The sequence below is a fragment of the Ranitomeya imitator genome, chromosome 8 (assembly GCF_032444005.1).
Source record: "Ranitomeya imitator isolate aRanImi1 chromosome 8, aRanImi1.pri, whole genome shotgun sequence".
Taxonomy (NCBI): domain Eukaryota; kingdom Metazoa; phylum Chordata; class Amphibia; order Anura; family Dendrobatidae; genus Ranitomeya; species Ranitomeya imitator.
The window spans coordinates 14,961,003-14,978,955 of record NC_091289.1 but is presented as its reverse complement, the minus strand read 5'-3'; the positions used below and the strand labels follow the sequence as shown (position 1 = coordinate 14,978,955).

The 17,953-nt window shown below is 44.0% G+C and overlaps 1 protein-coding gene and 1 long non-coding RNA gene across 4 annotated transcripts in view; one reads left to right on the top strand and one right to left on the bottom strand.

The window, feature by feature from the left end:
* LOC138647408 (uncharacterized) overlaps window positions 1–15,210 on the bottom strand; it is a 92,068-nt gene extending 76,858 nt beyond the window's left edge. For 2 of the 3 annotated variants that reach the window (XR_011314963.1, XR_011314962.1), the window contains exons 1-2: window positions 15,131–15,210; window positions 10,079–10,171 (exon numbers count right to left, since the gene is read on the bottom strand). This is a non-coding gene — a long non-coding RNA (uncharacterized lncRNA). Of the gene's footprint in view, window positions 1–7,706; window positions 8,773–10,078; window positions 10,172–15,130 lie in introns of those variants that run through there. The other variant, XR_011314964.1, reaches the window with a different exon arrangement.
* Window positions 1–17,683, top strand: part of LOC138647407 (G-protein coupled receptor 22-like) — a 165,473-nt gene extending 147,790 nt beyond the window's left edge. The window contains exon 3 of the mRNA XM_069736389.1: window positions 13,620–17,683. Within this exon, the coding sequence (XP_069592490.1) occupies window positions 13,670–14,962 (1,293 nt within the window). The 5' untranslated portion in view covers window positions 13,620–13,669 and the 3' untranslated portion in view covers window positions 14,963–17,683. The remainder of the gene's footprint in view (window positions 1–13,619) is intronic.
* Window positions 17,684–17,953: the final 270 nt, after the last annotated feature.

Below are 17,953 nucleotides of genomic sequence, written 5' to 3'. Positions count from 1 at the left end.
CCAATGTCTGCCATCTGCCTAGAGCCTTAAGAGCGATAATGACATTTCATGTGATCGGCTGTCCCGGGCCTAAGATCAAGTGTTCCATTTTCTTTTCATCAGTCAGCACGGTTTTTTTCTTTTCTTCTTAGAGCGATATAACTCGGGGAAAATACAGAACATTAGAGCCGTGTTTATTTTAAGGGTCACCGCTCTCATTGTAATTATCCATGGAGTTTATCTTATCAACCTGCAATAAGGAAATGGGCAGCAAATATTGCCATTTCAATCACGGAGCCCTTCTACACCGTGGGCTCCCCAATTTTAGCCAATATAGGAATCATAGTGGTCCACGGCAAACTTTGAGGCACAGCCCCCACTGAGAATAAAAAAAAAATGTATTTCTCCTTTTGTAGATTCTGCTGTACTGATGCATTTTTTGACGCGATAATACAATTTTTACTTAATGCAGCTGCCACTAGGTGGCGCTCAATGCAGATAATTTATACAGCTTGATAGGTGTGGATCTGCATATAGTGAGCTCCCCCTAGTGGGGTCTGCAGGTAGTGTCATGGTTCTCCTTGCACCATGGACAATTCAGCAGTTGCTCTTCTTGCCTTTTTGGTAACTGTATCAATGCAAAAAAAAGGGGTGGAATACTTAGCAATATTTTACAACCAAAAATCGGGTCATTTAGGTTTTTTTTTTGCGTTCTAAACATACCCACTTTCGGGCTGGGTGTGGATCTTTTTTTTACTCCGGTTCCTGTCCAGGCAAAATTGGAACTGTAGGTAAATAGGGTGACCTTCATAAACAAGACGGGGTGTATATTTTATCCCAATATTAAGGGGCAGATATTGACCTCCCGATTCTATTATTTTTCAGGAAGACACATTGACTGGGTGATAGAGTTCCCCATGGTCCTAATTTTTACAGGGGCATAGCTGCATATTGGACAGCAAAAAGGATAGGGGAATAACAAAAAAATCATGCCCAATTAGGACATTTTAGGGGAGTTTATGGGAAGTTCTGGGGAAGGGTTTAAAGGTTTATTCCCCTACCCATAAGACAGCGAGTAGCTTACTGATCGCAGGCGGTCCGAATGCTGGCAATGCTGGCCTCCATCAGACTCCCAGCCATTTTCCATCACTTAAAATTTGGGGAATAAGTCTTTAATTGGCCATAATTTGGTGATTTAAATATGGTAATTTTATATCGCTGTCTTACGAGACTTGGATAAATGATGTGAGGGGAATGAGTATTTAAGCATGATATTAAGTTTTATTACAACTTGACGCTCGATGGACGACAGACCCTGGAATGAAGCCTGATGACGAAGATTGATTCACTTACATAAAAATCATCTCCTGTAAATGCTGGAAAAAGCTTCATGAAATCCTATAATGTTTAAGATATAACGTTACACTCCATTCCTGTAAGACTCCTCAAGATGTCTGCTGAGACAGCGTCGCACCGAAACGAGGTCTCTGGAGAAAGGAGATCACAAAATGGAAAATGTTACCTCGTTATCAAAGGATTATCCATATTATTATCATCTCCAATATCCATTATAAAGCCTTAGAGGCAAAGAATGACCGAAAAAATTAGTAATCTGTAGCCAGGGCTATAAGGCGACGTATCGCACGACTATTGCAGTATCACATCGTGGCATCAAATCTAATGATTTTCATCCTATCTTCCTTGGAGATTTCTTCCAGTTCTGTGAGATTCCTGGGGCCTCTTCCATCCTCTGCTATTTTGAGGTCCACAGATTTTCAATGATGTTCAGATCAGGGGACTGTGAGGGCCATAGTAAAACCTTCAGCTTACGCCTTTTGGGGTAGTCTATTGTTGATTTTGACGTGTGTTCAGGGTCATTATCCATTTGTAGAAGCCATCCTCTTTTCACCTTCAGCTTTTTTTTTTACAGATGGTCTTATGTTAGCATCAAGAATTTGATGAAATTTCATTGAATCCATTCTTCCCTCTACCCGTGAAACATTCCCCATGTTATTGGCTGCAACACCACCCCAGAGCATGATTGATCCACCCTTATTCTTAATGGTTGGCAAGATGTTCTTTTACAAACGTTACCCCTTGGGTCCCGGTTAGACGCCTCTCACCCAGCCAAACCAGATCTCACACTTTGCACTGACGAGGGGCAGTACCCCGAAACAGTGTCTGCAAATTGAGATTTTGGCTTTTATCATAAGTCATGTGACAAGGCTCGATAGATAGTCAATATTGACTTTTAGGATTTCTACTTCCTATAGGTGGCACTGGAGTTCTAGTCCTCTTCCTCTCTGAAGAAACAATTAGCTTTTTTTTCTCCACACATACCTTTCATCCTTGTGGATAAATAGTTCTATTTTAACCTTATCGGTCCACAGGACTTGCTTCCAAAATGCATCAGGCTTGTTTAGATGTTCTTTTGCAGACTTCTAGAGCTGAATTTCATGGTAAGGACGCAGGAGAGGTTTTCTTCTGATAACTCTTCCATGAAGGCCATATTTGCGCAGGTGTCTCTGAACAGTAGAACAATGTACCACAACTTCAGAGTCGGCTAAATCTTTCTTAAGGTCTTATGCAGTCAAGCGGGGGTTCTGATTTGTCTATCGATCCTGCGAGCAGCTCTCACTGAAATTTTGCTTTGTCTTCCAGACCTTACCTTGACCTCCACTGTCACTTTTAGCTACCATTTCTTAATTACAATTCGAACTGAGGAAAGGGCACCTTGAAAACGCTTTGCTGTCTTCATATAGCCTTCTCCTATTTGTGGGCCTCCACCATTTTCAGAGTGCAAGAGAGCCGCTTAGAATAACCCATGGCTGCTGTTTTTTGGCACAAGGTTAGAGGAGGCTGGGTTCTTATAAATCTGGGAAATTTACATCACCTGGCCTTTTCTAACGATGATAGTGAAAAAGCCATAACCCTAACAGGCTAATTAAGTTCTGAAACCTTGGACAAAGTTATCTGAGCACACAAATCTCCAACGGTGCCCAAACTTTCAATCTTTAACTTTAGCCCTTTTAGGCTGGTTTCACATTTGCGTTTTTTGCTGCTGCGTTTTAGTGCAAAAAAAAGCATGCATTTTTTTTCTATACTTAACATTAAAAACGCATGCGTTTTTTTTGCATGCGTTTTGACGACGCATGCGTCGTTTCCATGCTTGCGTTTTTTTGCGGAAATGCTACATGTAGTAATTTCTAGAGGCTTTTTTTGCGGCAAAAAAACGTATTGCTGTCTATGTAAACGCATGCGTTTTTAAGCACATGCGTTTGCTTGTGTTTTTAAACGCATGCGTTTTTATAGAAAAACACAAGAATACACACTGATAAGCCACCCCCCAACCCTATCCCTAAAGGGATCCTAACCCTAGGGATCCTAACCCTAACCCTAGCTATTTCTATTTATAGTGGGTTTTCTAGTTGATTTTGATGATTGGCAGCTGTCACACACTTCTCATCATGCGTTTCAAAAACGCAAACGCAGTAAAAAACGCATGTAAACGCGTCAAAACGCCGTGTTTTTTTTAACCACATGCAAAAACGCATGCGTCTGAAAAACGCAGCGTTTGCACACGTTTACATGCGTTTTTTCACCACATGCGTTTGCGTTAAAAACGCTGCGTTTTTAAACGCAAATGTGAAACTAGCCTTAGAGATAATTTCATCCACAACTTGTTTAACTGTTCACAACAATAGTAATTTTGACCAGGGGTGCCCAAACTTTTCCATGCCACTATAGTGCTCCTTACTGTACAATAGCCCCATGTATTGCTCCATACAGTATAATAGACCAATCATTAAAAAAGTCACCTCTGCCCGTTCTCCCGCTGCTCCGGTGTCTTCATGGTGTCTTCAGATTCTCTGCACACTCTGGGTACAGGGGGTGCATGGTAATGACATCATTGCGCCCGCTGCCCTGAAACATCAGATGCAGAGGGGGAATGATGGGAGGGACGTCTGGTGACCCTCCTTCCTCCATCATTGCTTTCAATTGTATCGGCATCTAGGATGTCATAGTTGAAAGTGCGATGCCGGGTGACCGTGCAATGATGTGCGGGGGACCCGCCTGGTGCTGCGGGCCAAATATACTCGGGGGAACTACCTGATGTTGTGAGCCAAATATACTCACCCTGTGGGCCAGTGTTTGACATATACTGTATGTGTTAGAGAGAGACGTTCTTTGTAGTCCACTGTCCTTGTCATGACAGCAATGGAGGAGCGCAAGGGCACCAACATTGGCCCGATCCATCCAGCTTCAGCCACTAAAGCAAAAATGCTGTGTTCCTGGCTTAGAAGCCTGGCCACCTCTAATAGTCTGCAGAGGAGGCCGGTAACCTAGGGAACGAGCTGTAAACTCTAGAATACAAATCCTGTTTTTTGAGAATGAAAAATATTTTTAATAAGAGGTAAATTGCAAACGTGTTAATTTTTACAAGCACTTTGCAATTTTACCCTTTTAGCAAGATGAGACAATTCCGTTTGTGCCAAAAACCATAGATTCTCCACGCAAGCTTTGTCATGTGCTCGGCCGCTAGTCCCAGACGTTTACTCACTGGCCGCTCAAAGGACAGGTTTCAATAACAGAACTGGTGGGGAATAGTCTGTAGCCAAAAGACAAGGCTTCTTAATACGAAGACATCAATAATCACCAAGACACAACGCCGTTCAGAAGCCGAGTCTCTCATTTCGGTAGCCTTAGGCTTGTCAAGTCTCCAAAAAACCCTGCATGCAATAAAGGCTGTCAGAGAAAATATCAAGTCGTTGACAACGTGAGATGTAGACACCGTGAAAACAGCGAAAATGTCCATATTGTAAGCACAAGCGGAGTCTGAAATAGAGCCGATGTCCCCAGAGAGCCCTCCGCTGCCGAGTCCAGACGGTAAAAGGCAGAGTTCTGCTTATCTGTGCACAAATTACAGGAACGGGGCCGATGTGCATGGAGCAAGGCCCGGACCACGTCCAGGGGAGTATCTGAAAGCTCCAGGACCCTCATACTATAAGGGTATGTGCACATGTCAGGATTTCTTGCAGAAATTTCCTGACAAAAACTGGACATTTCTGCCAGAAATCCGCATGCGTTTTTTATGCGTTTTTTCCCAATGCATAAAATATCAGAAAAAACGCGAAAAACCCGCAAAATTAATGAACATGCTGCTTTTTTTTTACCGCGATGCGTTTTTTTCACGGAAAAAAACGCATGTGCACAAAAATTGCAGAATGCATTCTAAATGATAGGATGCATAATGTATGCGTTTTTAATGTGTTTTTATCGCGAAAAAAGCTGAACGTGTGCACATAGCCTAAGTATACCAGGGCCATAAACACCCAGAGCTGATCTATGGTTGGCGGGGGTCCTCATCCTACTTCTGAGACCTGACCAAATACTACACAGCCATATATAGGAGGCAGCATGGTGGCTCAGTGGTCACCACTGTACTATACATAGGGCAGCACGGTGGCTCAGTGGTCACCACTGTACTATACATAAGGCAGCACGGTGGCTCAGTGGTCACCACTGTACTATACATAAGGCAGCACGGTGGCTCAGTGGTCACCACTGTACTATACATAGGGCAGCACGGTGGCTCAGTGGTCAGCACTGTACTATACATAAGGCAGAACGGTGACTCAGTGGTCACCACTGTACTATACATAAGGCAGAACGGTGGCTCAGTGGTCAGCACTGTACTATACATAAGGCAGAACGGTGACTCAGTGGTCAGCACTGTACTATACATAAGGCAGCACGGTGGCTCAGTGGTCACCACTGTACTATACATAGGGCAGCACGGTGGCTCAGTGGTCAGCACTGTACTATACATAAGGCAGAACGGTGACTCAGTGGTCACCACTGTACTATACATAAGGCAGAACGGTGGCTCAGTGGTCAGCACTGTACTATACATAAGGCAGAACGGTGGCTCAGTGGTCACCACTGTACTATACATAAGGCAGCATGGTGGCTCAGTGGTCAGCACTGTACTATACATAGGGCAGGACGGTGGCTCAGTGGTCAGCACTGTACTATACATAAGGCAGAATGGTGACTCAGTGGTCACCACTGTACTATACATAGGGCAGGACGGTGGCTCAGTGGTCAGCACTGTACTATACATAAGGCAGAATGGTGACTCAGTGGTCACCACTGTACTATACATAGGGCAGGACGGTGGCTCAGTGGTCACCACTGTACTATACATAGGGCAGGACAGTGGCTCAGTGGTCAGCACTGTACTATACAGTAGGGCAGCACAGTGGCTCAGTGGTTAGCACAGCAGCTTTGCAGCGCTGGAGTCCTAGGTTCAAATCCAACCAAGGACAACACCTGCAAGGAGTGTTCTCTCCGTGTTTGCGTGGGTTTCCTCCGTGTACTCCGGTTTCCTTCCACATTGCAAAGACATACTGATAGGGAATTTAGATTGTGATCTCCAATGTGGACAGTGCAAAAGGAGAGATTGTACAGGTGTTGTCCTTTCTACTGCAGTATTGTGTCCCCTACAAGATATTTTCTGACTTCCCCATTCCCATCCTACATAGACATTAAAGGGAACCTGTCACCCCGAAAATCGCGGGTGAGGTAAGCCCACCGGCATCAGGGGCTTATCTGTAGCATTCTGTAATGCATTCTGTAATGCTGTAGATAAGCCCCCGATGTTACCTGAAAGAGGAGAAAAAGACGTTATATTATACTCACCCAGGGGCGGTCCCGCTGCTGGTCAGGTCAAACGGGCGTCTCCGGTCCGCTGCCGCGCCTCCCATTTTCATTACAAGACGTCCTCTTCTGATCTTCAGCCACGGCTCCGGCGCAGGCGTACTTTGTCTGCCCTGTTGAGGGCAGAGGATAGTACTGCAGTGCGCAGGCGCCGGGAAGGTCAGAGGCCCGGCGCCTGCGCACTGCAGTACTTTGTCTGCCCTCAACAGGGCAGAGCAAAGTACACCTGCGCCGGAGCCGTGGCTGAAGATCAGAAGAGGACGTCTTGTAATGAAGATGGGAGGCGCCGCAGCGGACCGGAGACGCCCATCCGACCTGACCAGCAGCGGGACCGCCCCTGGGTGAGTATAATCTAACGCCTTTTTCTCCTCTTTCAGGTAACATCGGGGGCTTATCTACAGCATTACAGAATGCATTACAGAATACTGTAGATAAGCCCCTGATGCCGGTGGGCTTACCTCACCCGCGAATTTCGGGGTGACAGGTTCCCTTTAATATCGAGTTTCTCCTCTGTGGATATAACAGCTTCTGCTTTTCTGTGAAGGATTTTTACAAAATTTTGGAGGAGTCTGGGGGAGTTTTTGCCCCTACATCCAGAAGACCATTTGTGAGGTCAGACCCTGATGTTGGGGGAAGGCCGGGGTCACAATCCTGGTTCGTTCTTCTATATCACCGTGGTTGCAGCTTTACACCACTTCATCCGACGCTCGACATTGTGCTTGGTGATGAACGGCTGCATGCAGCTGCTCGGCCATGAAGCTCTCGGCGGGGGTGCAGTGTTTATGCTGATTAGGCCTCTTTCACACTTCCATCATATGCAATCCGCCGCAATCCGTCGTTTAGGGCAAAAAACGGATCCTGCAAATGTGCTCACAGGATGCGTTTTTTGCCCATAAACTTGTATTAGCGACGGATTGTCACACGTCGTGCGATGGATCCGTCGTGTTTTGGCGGACCGTCGTCACTAAAAAAAGTTCAGTGTATCTTTTTTTGTGCGTCGCGTCCGCCATTTTCGACCGCGCATGCCTATCCTCCCCGGACTGCAGAATTGGCAGCGGATGCGTCGAAAAACCTCACGTCTTGCAAAGAATTCACAACGTCCGTCGGTACGTCAGCCCAATGCATTGCGACGGGCCCGTACCGACGGAAATGTGAAAGAGGCCTTAGGAGGTCTGGACTCTGCAGTTATGGGGTCAGCACAGCTGTGGTGACTTTTCTGCCCTCTGCTCCTCAGCTCTCGGCCCCCCCTCTCTGTAACGTTATGGGGTCTCCACTTTGTGGCTGAGTTGCAGCACTTCCTTCCATTTCTCAATAATATCACTCACAGGTGTTATACATTGGGGGAAGTGGGGCCGGACTTTATATACCGGGGGCAATGGGACCAAAAGAGGAACTGGCATTTAATGACAGGACAAGAGGTCCAATATTTTTCTCCATATAGTGTGGATATAAAATACAATAATGATATATAAAGAATAACAGGTGCACATCGATGTCTCCGCATCCACATGTGATGAACGCCTTGTCCTGGGATGGGGGTAATAGGGATCGGATGCAGTCGCTGCTCTTATCCAGGATGTCCCACTTCATGTTCTTTTTCTGAAGTAAAGGCCACTCCATCTGTCACTTCCAGTCACCTCAGGCATGAGCTGAATGATTTCCACAGATGTTCCTCTCCTTCATCTCATTATCGGGACTGCCTGATCCAGACCTGCTGGATTTCCCCGCATTAGATATGGACAGACCCGAGGGGGTAAATTGCTAAATTGCCTTGATGCAAAAGACCAGAGCTCAGGATTTATGGTGGAAAACCCCAGACTAGTGCCCTATTTATAATGCACTTGACCAGTCCATTGCATGGGGGGCGATTATTTCTTTGGACCACTGCAGAACATATTAGGGACCAATTCTGCCGTGTTTTCCGAGGCTGCAGGAACGAAGACTTCTTACACTAGAGATAATTTAGGAACTGGAAATGGAGGGCACGCTTCACTGGAGCCTGACGCATACTGCCATCTGCTGGATACGGAAGGTCTAGCACGTGGATATTAGTTCATGAACACCGAACAAACCCTACAAAAATAGTACAAAATGAAGCATATATGTTTATAGTAAAAAAAGGAATGGAGAAAAATAGTGCACACAGGGCTTGTCATCGGGACGCGCGACCGGTGAGACTGCGCAAAGTGAAAGGGGATGTGAAGGATTACATCGGAGAGATCACGCAGAATGCCGCCACATGCGATGAACCCGCATCTTCACAGCCCTGTCTTTTGTCACTATTACATCAGAGGGATCAGGCAATATGGTCTCACTTGTACCAATATGACGTTCCGCACCCCCTGGGGACACGGAAGATCAGCTTGGTGCAGTTTTACACAGACAGCCCCTGTCCACACGGTACGCTGAGCGAGAAAAGGTGGCCCACACAGTCACGGACGTGGTACCACAAGCGCTTCCAACCCTGACAGGTTGAGAGGGCCAGAAACCAGTCCCGGTAGCATGTGAAATTAAAACCGTGAACACAGAACTGTGGATGAAACCCAAGGTTAAACTATATGTTTAATCGCCTTAAGGGCACACTAGCCAAAACACTATATACACACAATGGTTATCCATATACAATGGTCAGATATGCAAATAAAGGTAAAGTACAAAATATATAAGCAGATGAATCATGTCAATTACTGGTTTGATGTTCAACCATATGTGCCGGGCTGTTTGGGGCATAGGCAGCCATCTGGTTCCTGTACTTCCCAGCATATTACATGACATGGCCCCCCTTTAGGAGTGAACAGTAAGCAAAACAGAGAGAGCGCACATGGCCTTACACAAGCCTTTATCTCCTTGGTTGGTCACACCCTTTTCTGTCCCCAGGATGGTCCTTATCCACTTCCCCTGGGGGTTTGAAGTAAAATTTCCCAAAACCTATGAAAGATCATAACTTCCCAAAAGAAGGTCACTGGGTCCTCATTACGCTTGGAGACCAAACACTGCTTCTCTACCTGGCTTCGACTGGCCGTTATGCGTAACTTTCCACCATGGGGTTATAGAATGGATCGAGACCCTGGATTCGATCGGACCAGTCCATAGATCTCGAAAATGTAACCAATGTGTGGTTAGATCATATGATAACTCCATATTCTCCTTAAATCTCCTTATGAAATCCTACCCGACTAGAGGACGTTTGAATGAAGTCACACAGTGTGGGCAAAAGAGGTGGTCATCCTGTATGAGCCTGGATACTACCTGGTTAGACTGGACCACCTGCTTAGCCAGGTGTCCTGTTACAGCTACACATGCTGAATGAGGATTGTAAGCTGCTATTAAAAACCCCCTATATTTTTCACAGGGAGGAATTGGATCATGCATTAAGTACCTCTGGCTCTTCCTGCTCCTGTATCCTCTCCCATGTGGAACCTCATTTCTTCACCCAGCCCGATGAAGTTATCCAGTCTTTCTTGACATATACCTGTTAACAGAAAATGAAACAAGTTATATTACAAGAAGAATACAGGAAAGATATATCTTGGTACCGTGTTAGCCAGTGGATAGAAAAATATTTAGAATTCAGAGTCCTCAGTGGTTGATACCTTTTAATGGCTAACTGAAAAGATGGTAACAAAATGGAAGCTTTCGAGACTACACAGGTCTCTTCATCAGGCATAGACTAAAAGAAATTCTGGAGAATCACATATTTATGCACAACATGGCATAGAAAGAAAAGAAGAAAAAAAATCAACTAAGGAATTTGCCCCTCAGACCATGTGGGGTCATCACAACAGAACCAGACCCCAATCAGAGGACAATAAAACATTCCTTATCTAAGAGCTGGCCCAATATTTATGGACATAACTGTTTATCACTCATGGTAATTCTGCTTCATGTCACCTGTCTTATCCATGTTTTTTTTCTTTTTCTGTGATGTGTTGTGCATAAATATGTGATTCTCCAGAATTTCTTTTAGTCTTTGCCTGATGAAGAGACCTGTGTAGTCTCGAAAGCTTGCAATTTGTTACCATCTTTTCAGTTAGCCATTAAAAGGTATCAACCACTGAGGACTCTCAAGAGAAGAATACAGTAATTCAGATGATATTGACACAATGCTATTTACACTCTATCGTACTATTATTACCATTAAATAGCTTATAGTCAGTGATGTCTTAGTCCTAATACCCGAACCTAAAGGGAGTCACTGTTACTACTGGGCCCGTCACAGTCGTCACTCTCTAGACCACACAAAATGTCACGTGTGAACAATACTAGCCGCTAGGCCACTATTTCCAGATTAGTGAGTTATTCAGTCCACTCTTCACACTGGCCGCCTTTGTAACCTAAAGCATGGCCCCAGTCGTCTCACTCTCTGCCATGGGTCAGCTCGCTCGGCTCAGCTCTCCCTGATCTTCTGTCTATTGGGTCTTTACTCTGATCTGCTCTCTCGTCTCCTTTATTCAGAGCTGCTTTCTCGTAATGGCGGCTGGAAGACAGCTCTCTGTACCGCACGTCCGTCCTGCTACAGCTTGGGGGGCCAACTCTTCTTCAATTCCCTCCTGGGCCATTTATAATTACTACATGCGCCACAGCTATCACCTGACCTGGTGTCTCCCCCAATCTCTTCTCCGAGGGAACATGAACTTCACTCTTGAGTTCCTGCTAATGCTATTCTCTGTGCTTTCACTATCTCTCTCATCTTTGACCAGCAGATTGCTGTGTTTATTTGCAGACATTCTGTTAGGCATTAACCTTGTGCCATATTCTCACTTGTCCTACTGCTGACATAGCCACTACCACGGATCCGCATTGCTGTGATTGTTGCCCACAAAGCAGAGGATAGAGCTGCAGAGGATTACAATTACTTTCTTATAGATAGCTAAGTAGATGGATTAATATGACATGGACAGATGGATAGATATTAGGGTGTCCTCGCTGTGCACTTTGATAAATAGGTGTATTATGTGAATTGAAGCAGATTTAGCAGGAATTCCCCAGACAGCACGAAGGTCCGTAAAGAAAATCAATCTCATTTAAATTAATTCCCACTTTTGATAGATGTCACCTAACCCTGGATCTGGAGAAGGATAATAATGTAGTCCTGGAAGCCCTAGAGAGCGACTGCAGGGACAGCTGACATAAGATGGCTGCTTAGCAGAACTGAAGATTTCATGGAGTCGTTAACACTTACATATGTGGTTTTATTGGGATTGTCCATCTTTGTCTTATCATCAAGAATGCTTTCCTTCACTGACAGCAAGTAGAGTTTTACATTAAATAAGTGCAGCAGAATGTGCGTTAGAAAGCTTCATTCTACAATGATTATGCTTTGGTAGCATTAGCAATGGCGTTGTATTAGGCGTTTTATTGTTTTGGGCTGTATGAATGTAGGGTCCCTTTGAGGATGTGGGTCTTTAGCTCGATGTCCCCAGACCATGGCCGGCCTCTTGCCCCCTGTGCGCCATCATTAATGCGCACAGCGGGTTATATCACGCCAGTCACTGGCAGAGTGGGATGATTCAGTCTGTGTCAGAGCCGGGATTACTGACTATTCATCTCATATTGATGCAAAGTTCTGAAGTCGTGTCCTGAATCCAAAGTGGCCCGTTAATGAAGATATCCAGTGTGTGCGCACGCGGCTCCGGACCCTCCGTGAATTGTTTATGCGCATTACTTGTGATCACCCCCCTCGCGACCACTGAAGAGTCAGCGAATAGGTTGCCAGAGACACTGTCTAGTTAAGACATGAAAAATACATAAAAATGTCCTTAATCAGGCATTAAACATTCTGGATAATTGGACTGTCACACAAAGAACATAATTCTGTATTTGTCATACTGTGATGGTCTTCAGTAAGGAAGAGGAGCCTCAACTGTCCCTGGAACCCAAACTATCCCTGTCCTGGGGGTACTCTTAAAGGTAGAGAGGCCCGAGTCTCTGAACTTACTATGCTCCTGTAAAAACCCTAATCTGTCCCCTCCAAAACGCCATGAGGAATGGGACAGAAAAGAAAGGTAAACCAGACACAAAGACAAAACAGAAAACCTCTATCATACAAAAGAACTAACCAACAATAGGGAAGAGGGTAGGGACAGGGAGGAATAAACTAATTGGGAAAAGGGAACAGGAAATAAACCACACACATAAAACAGTAAACTACAAACACCACAACTCCTAACTTCAACTACTTAGCTTCAGCACACAGCACAGGAAGACGAATCTCCAATAGCAGCAACAAACTCCTATTCAGCACAGCGTCTCCCAAGAGCAAGGAAGCAGAGCTTTCACCAGCGGGGCAGAGAGGGTCTGGCCAGGTTTTATAGGACGAGCTAATGACTAGATCAGAAGCAACTGAAATGGAGCTGACAGTATTTTGGGATTTCATTTATTAGTGGATTTCCTTTTTGATAAGTGCCAGATTATCAGATTTATCGGATTAAAGGATTGCAAACCAAAGGAATTTCGGAAGTATTTTGTCAGATTCATGGTGTCTTTTGTTTCTGTTTTTCAAATGGTCACCTCTCTGTTCAGTAGTCTCAATAAACTATGGCACTAATAGACTTGATCACCAATCAAAGGGGTCTAGTACACAAAATGGCTGCCTCATAATTCACTGATATCCATAGCTTCCAAGGAGGTAATAAGCATCATCACCACATAGTTGTCAGCCTCGAGCCTAAAGTGACTGTCTCATGGGTATCTGATATGCATAGTTTTGATGATATCAGTTCTGTTACCAAAGACTGTGGTCCAGAACAAGAAATGGCTGTCTCGTGCTTTACTGGTATCCATAAGTTCAATATAACTAATAGGCTCCAGAACACAAAATGGCCGCTGCATGTTCAGATTCAGCGATACCATTTAGTAGAAATTTGTGAGAATTAGTGTTCTAGTGACTTAACATGCTCTTGTTTTTGTTTGCTCCGCAGGGAGAAGCACAAAAGAAATTCCCCATTTCTAAGACTATGCAGAGAACAGAATGGTGTCAGCCAAGGAGACAGATATGTACGACGCCATTTTGGAAACTAACGATGGATCCAGCTCAGATGCCGGCTGGTACTTTCCTTACCCACTGGGCTTCCAGGTTTCCCTTACCAGCTTCCTCATGCTGGAGATTGTGTTGGGTTTTAGCAGCAACTTGACAGTACTTGTCCTCTACTGTATGCAGTCAAACCTGGTGGATTCTGTCAGCAACATGGTGACCATGAACCTCCATGTCCTGGATATCATTATCTGTGTGATCTGTGTACCGCTGACGATAGTCATTATCCTGATCCCACTGGAGCAGAACATTGCTCTGGTATGTTGCTTCCATGAGGCATGTGTCACTTTTAGTAGCATCGCTACAGCCATCAATGTCTTGGTGATAAGTTTGGACAGGTATGACATCTCAGTGAGACCAGCAAACCGGGTCCTTACTCCAAGTCGAATGGTGCTGCTCCTTTCTTGTGTCTGGTTTGTGTCGCTCATGGTTTTCTTCATCCCTTTCTTCGAAGTGGAATTTTTTGGTGACCCAGACCACATGGCGACATGGCAGAATCGGACTTTGCTCTGCGTCAGCATCAACGAGTACCACACCGAGTTGGGCATGTACTATCACTTGGTCATTCAGATTCCCATCTTTTTTGCAGCGGTGGCTGTTATGCTAGTTACCTACTCCAAAATCCTACAGGCCCTCAACATTAGGATCGGAAACCATTTTAAGAGAAGCCAACGTCGAAAAACCAAAAAGAGAAAGAAGAGGAAATCATCGGATCAAAGCACCATTGGGGAAACCAAAAGACTGGCCCCTCCAGCGGTGATACAGAACCCACCCATGAGGGTCCAGGCATCGGTATCTGTCATCATTGCCTTGAGACGGGCAGTAAAACGTCACCGGGACCGCAGGGAACGCCAAAAGCGTGTTTTCAGAATGTCTCTTATCATCATCACAACCTTTTTACTCTGTTGGGCTCCAATTTCTATTGTGAACCTTCTGATACTCTGTGTGGGGCCCAGTGACCTACTGGTGAAGTTACGAATCTGTTTCATCACCATGGCCTATGGCACAACCATTTTTCATCCTCTCTTGTATGCTTTTACCAGGCAGAAGTTCCGCAACGTCTTGAAGAATAAGATGAAGAAGAGGGTTGTTTCAGTGTTGCAAGTTGACCCAGTTCCGGGTGGGACTGTTATACACAATTCTTGGATTGAGCCCAAAAAAGCCAGAAAATCAAAGTTAGAGTGTAGTGATGGCACTGACCGATGTCTGACTGATGCCGTGAAGGAGTGATCTGATGTTTTATCTTATAGTTGGTCAAATATGGATGGATCTTATGGCAGTGGGATATTAGCACATGCATTTCATTGACTTCTAAAATATATACACTCAAAAGGGCCTCTCTGGAGCAACGTTCAATATCGCCCTTGATCATATCCAATATAAGCACTGCCATCTTACCTCGGTGGCTGGCTCGCCACAAGTCCATTCAGGCCATCCGGTTCCAGAATGGATTAATCCAGGTGACGCTGTTCCTTCTGTAACATGCAAGGAACAGTGAGTTCCCCATCATACGAGCATCGGTCTTCATGACATTAATGGGACCACTTACTGTTTTTATGAGGATAGTGAGTAGCATCGCATGCATTGACCTTCCATAAATTCTACCGGAAATCTATCAGCTCTATTATACCATATCGATAAAGGACAATAAAAAAAAAATAGAAATATATCTAAAAAAGGGAGAAAAAAAAAGCTGTATTTTTATACAAATAATAATAATATTGGTTTTAACTCATTATAAACCACAGTCATGAATTGTACATTTTAGAATTGTATATAAAAAAAAATAGATATCAAAAAAGTTGTTTTTTTAAGTTCAGATTTAAAAACAAAAAATCGTAGGATGTGCTGTACAATTTCAGTCTATGAAAAAAAAAAAAAGACTTTCGGGACACTTTAGTCGATGTGCGATAGTTTGCACAAATTTTAACTCCACAGAAAATATTAAATGTACTCTTCCACGTTTCTTAAAAAAAAAAAAAATCAAAAATATACAAAAAATAAATGTGCGTAACCTTCCATTTTTATAAAAGCATTGAAAAAAAGAATTGGACGATGGGTGCAAAATTCTAAAATTGTGAAAGGTTTTGGTTTGCTGGTTCTGTCTGATGCATTCATGTGGTTTGTCCGGATCGTCGGATCATTAAAGCACAATTGGATTTTCTTTTTTGGCAATAGATTATCGTAATTAACGCAAAAAAAAAAAAAAAAAACAACAACGAAATCTTGAGCTGATGGAGATGAAGGCTTCAGATTCTCACGTTTTTAATATTGAAAATGGACATCTCGCCACGCAGAGCGGGGACGGCCATTTTATGAGCTAGACCAAAAGTCACCATGGAGGTGCAGCCTCTCATCAGTAGCCAGTGTTGTGTTAATAGTAGTCAAGCCTAGTGAATATTTGCCATAGAGTGCCTCAGTAATGTCAATTTTTTTTTTCAGATCACAAAATGGCTGCCTCTGTTGTGTGCTCTTTAGGACATACCTAGTAACCAGATGCAAAGGCCACAGAATCAATTGGTTTAGATAAGTCCCCTGTGTCTCCATCACAGGGGTTTTTTAAAGTTTACTTAGTAACCACATGCGGAAGGTCCATAGCGACCATTGGTGTAAAATGTCCGCCGTGTCTAAGCAACAAGTAGTTTAATGCCTACCTAGTTGCCAGATGTAGAGTACATAGCAACCTATGTGTCTTAGTAATATGAGCTCATCAAGGACTACCTAGTAACCAAATGCAGAGACTCCTTAGCAACCAATCTGGTAGGTCAGTCTGCAGTGACTAAGTAGCAGGATATCTTTAAGGCCTCCATAGTAACCAGATGCAGAGAGTCCATAGCAACCATTGGTTTTTAGATCACTCTGCTCTGTCTAAGCGGCAGGAGACCTTTAAGGCCTCTAAACTAGCCAGATGGACACAGGGGACTGATCTAAATTAATGATTTCTGTGCAGTCTCTAAGTAATAGGATGTTCCTAAGGCCTGCCTAGTAACCAGACACAAACTGTCCATAACAATGGTTTTAAATCAGTCCCATGTCGAAGTAACAGGATCCCACCTAGTAACCAGATGCAGACAGTCCATAGCAACCAGTGGGACAGAGAAGACTGCTCTGTCTAGGTAAAAGGAGATCTTTAAAGAGTACCTATCCCCAATCTGGACCTGTCCTTTTTATTCAAGGCCTACCTAGTAACCAGATGCAGAGTCCATAGCAACCATCGGTCCTCTGCATCCAAGTTGGATTTTTCGGGGATCTTTTTCTGAATTGCAAAGTGTTTTTGTCACTTACGCAGCTGTCATAGGTAGCACATATCTTATAGAGCATTTACAGTTTACATCTAAATAATTTCTTAGCTACAACCAATTGATCAAAAAAATATAAAAATAAAGCTTATTATTTATTTTATCCAGTGTGTTTTATGTCAGGAAAATGCATCATGGGCCCGTCGTAGGCAGCGAGTGTGTTTGTCATCTCTATGCACAGTATCACAGCACCTCGGAGCAGATGTGGGATACTTTTTAAAGGGGTTGTCAACAGCAAATTAACAATATCCAATATCACTATATAAAAGGACAAGATTCTGTTTTGGAAATCTAACCCCACTGTCAATCCAAATCTCAGCTTCCTTTCCCATCATCACTGTAATGTTTGAGCTTCTGCTGGGACTTCCCGCTGGGATAGATGGAGAGAGCTGCTATAAACACAGTCTGGCCCAATACACAAGCAATCTTTCTGTTTACAACCCCTTTAACTATAAGGATGTTTATTTAGTTATGAAATTATTGGGTAAAAGCCATAGGGAAAACTACAGACAGGGATTGATGCTTTTACTGATGATGACTGTAAAAGGGATAGATCATGTGGTACAACTCTGTATTTTTCTCATAAGCACATATGTATTTAAATGGAAATGAGATTAATAAAAAGAGATATTTTTTTTTGTGCAATCTCAAATACGCGAGGCATTGTATGCATCATTCCTGATCGTTGGGTTTTGATTTCCAATGTTATGTTTTCGACCATAACATTTAGTTTCAGTGAATTAAAAAGGCGATGGAGCTCTTATGAACGATCCTTGTGAGAAGTCATCGGTATCAGACTGGTGGGAGTCCGACCCCCCACCAATTAACTGTTTGCCGCTTCGGGAGCAGATTATAAACTGTATGTATAAACCTTGTAAAATTAGATTGCACCAGGTCCTCAAGGGCGGAACCCCAAGGACCC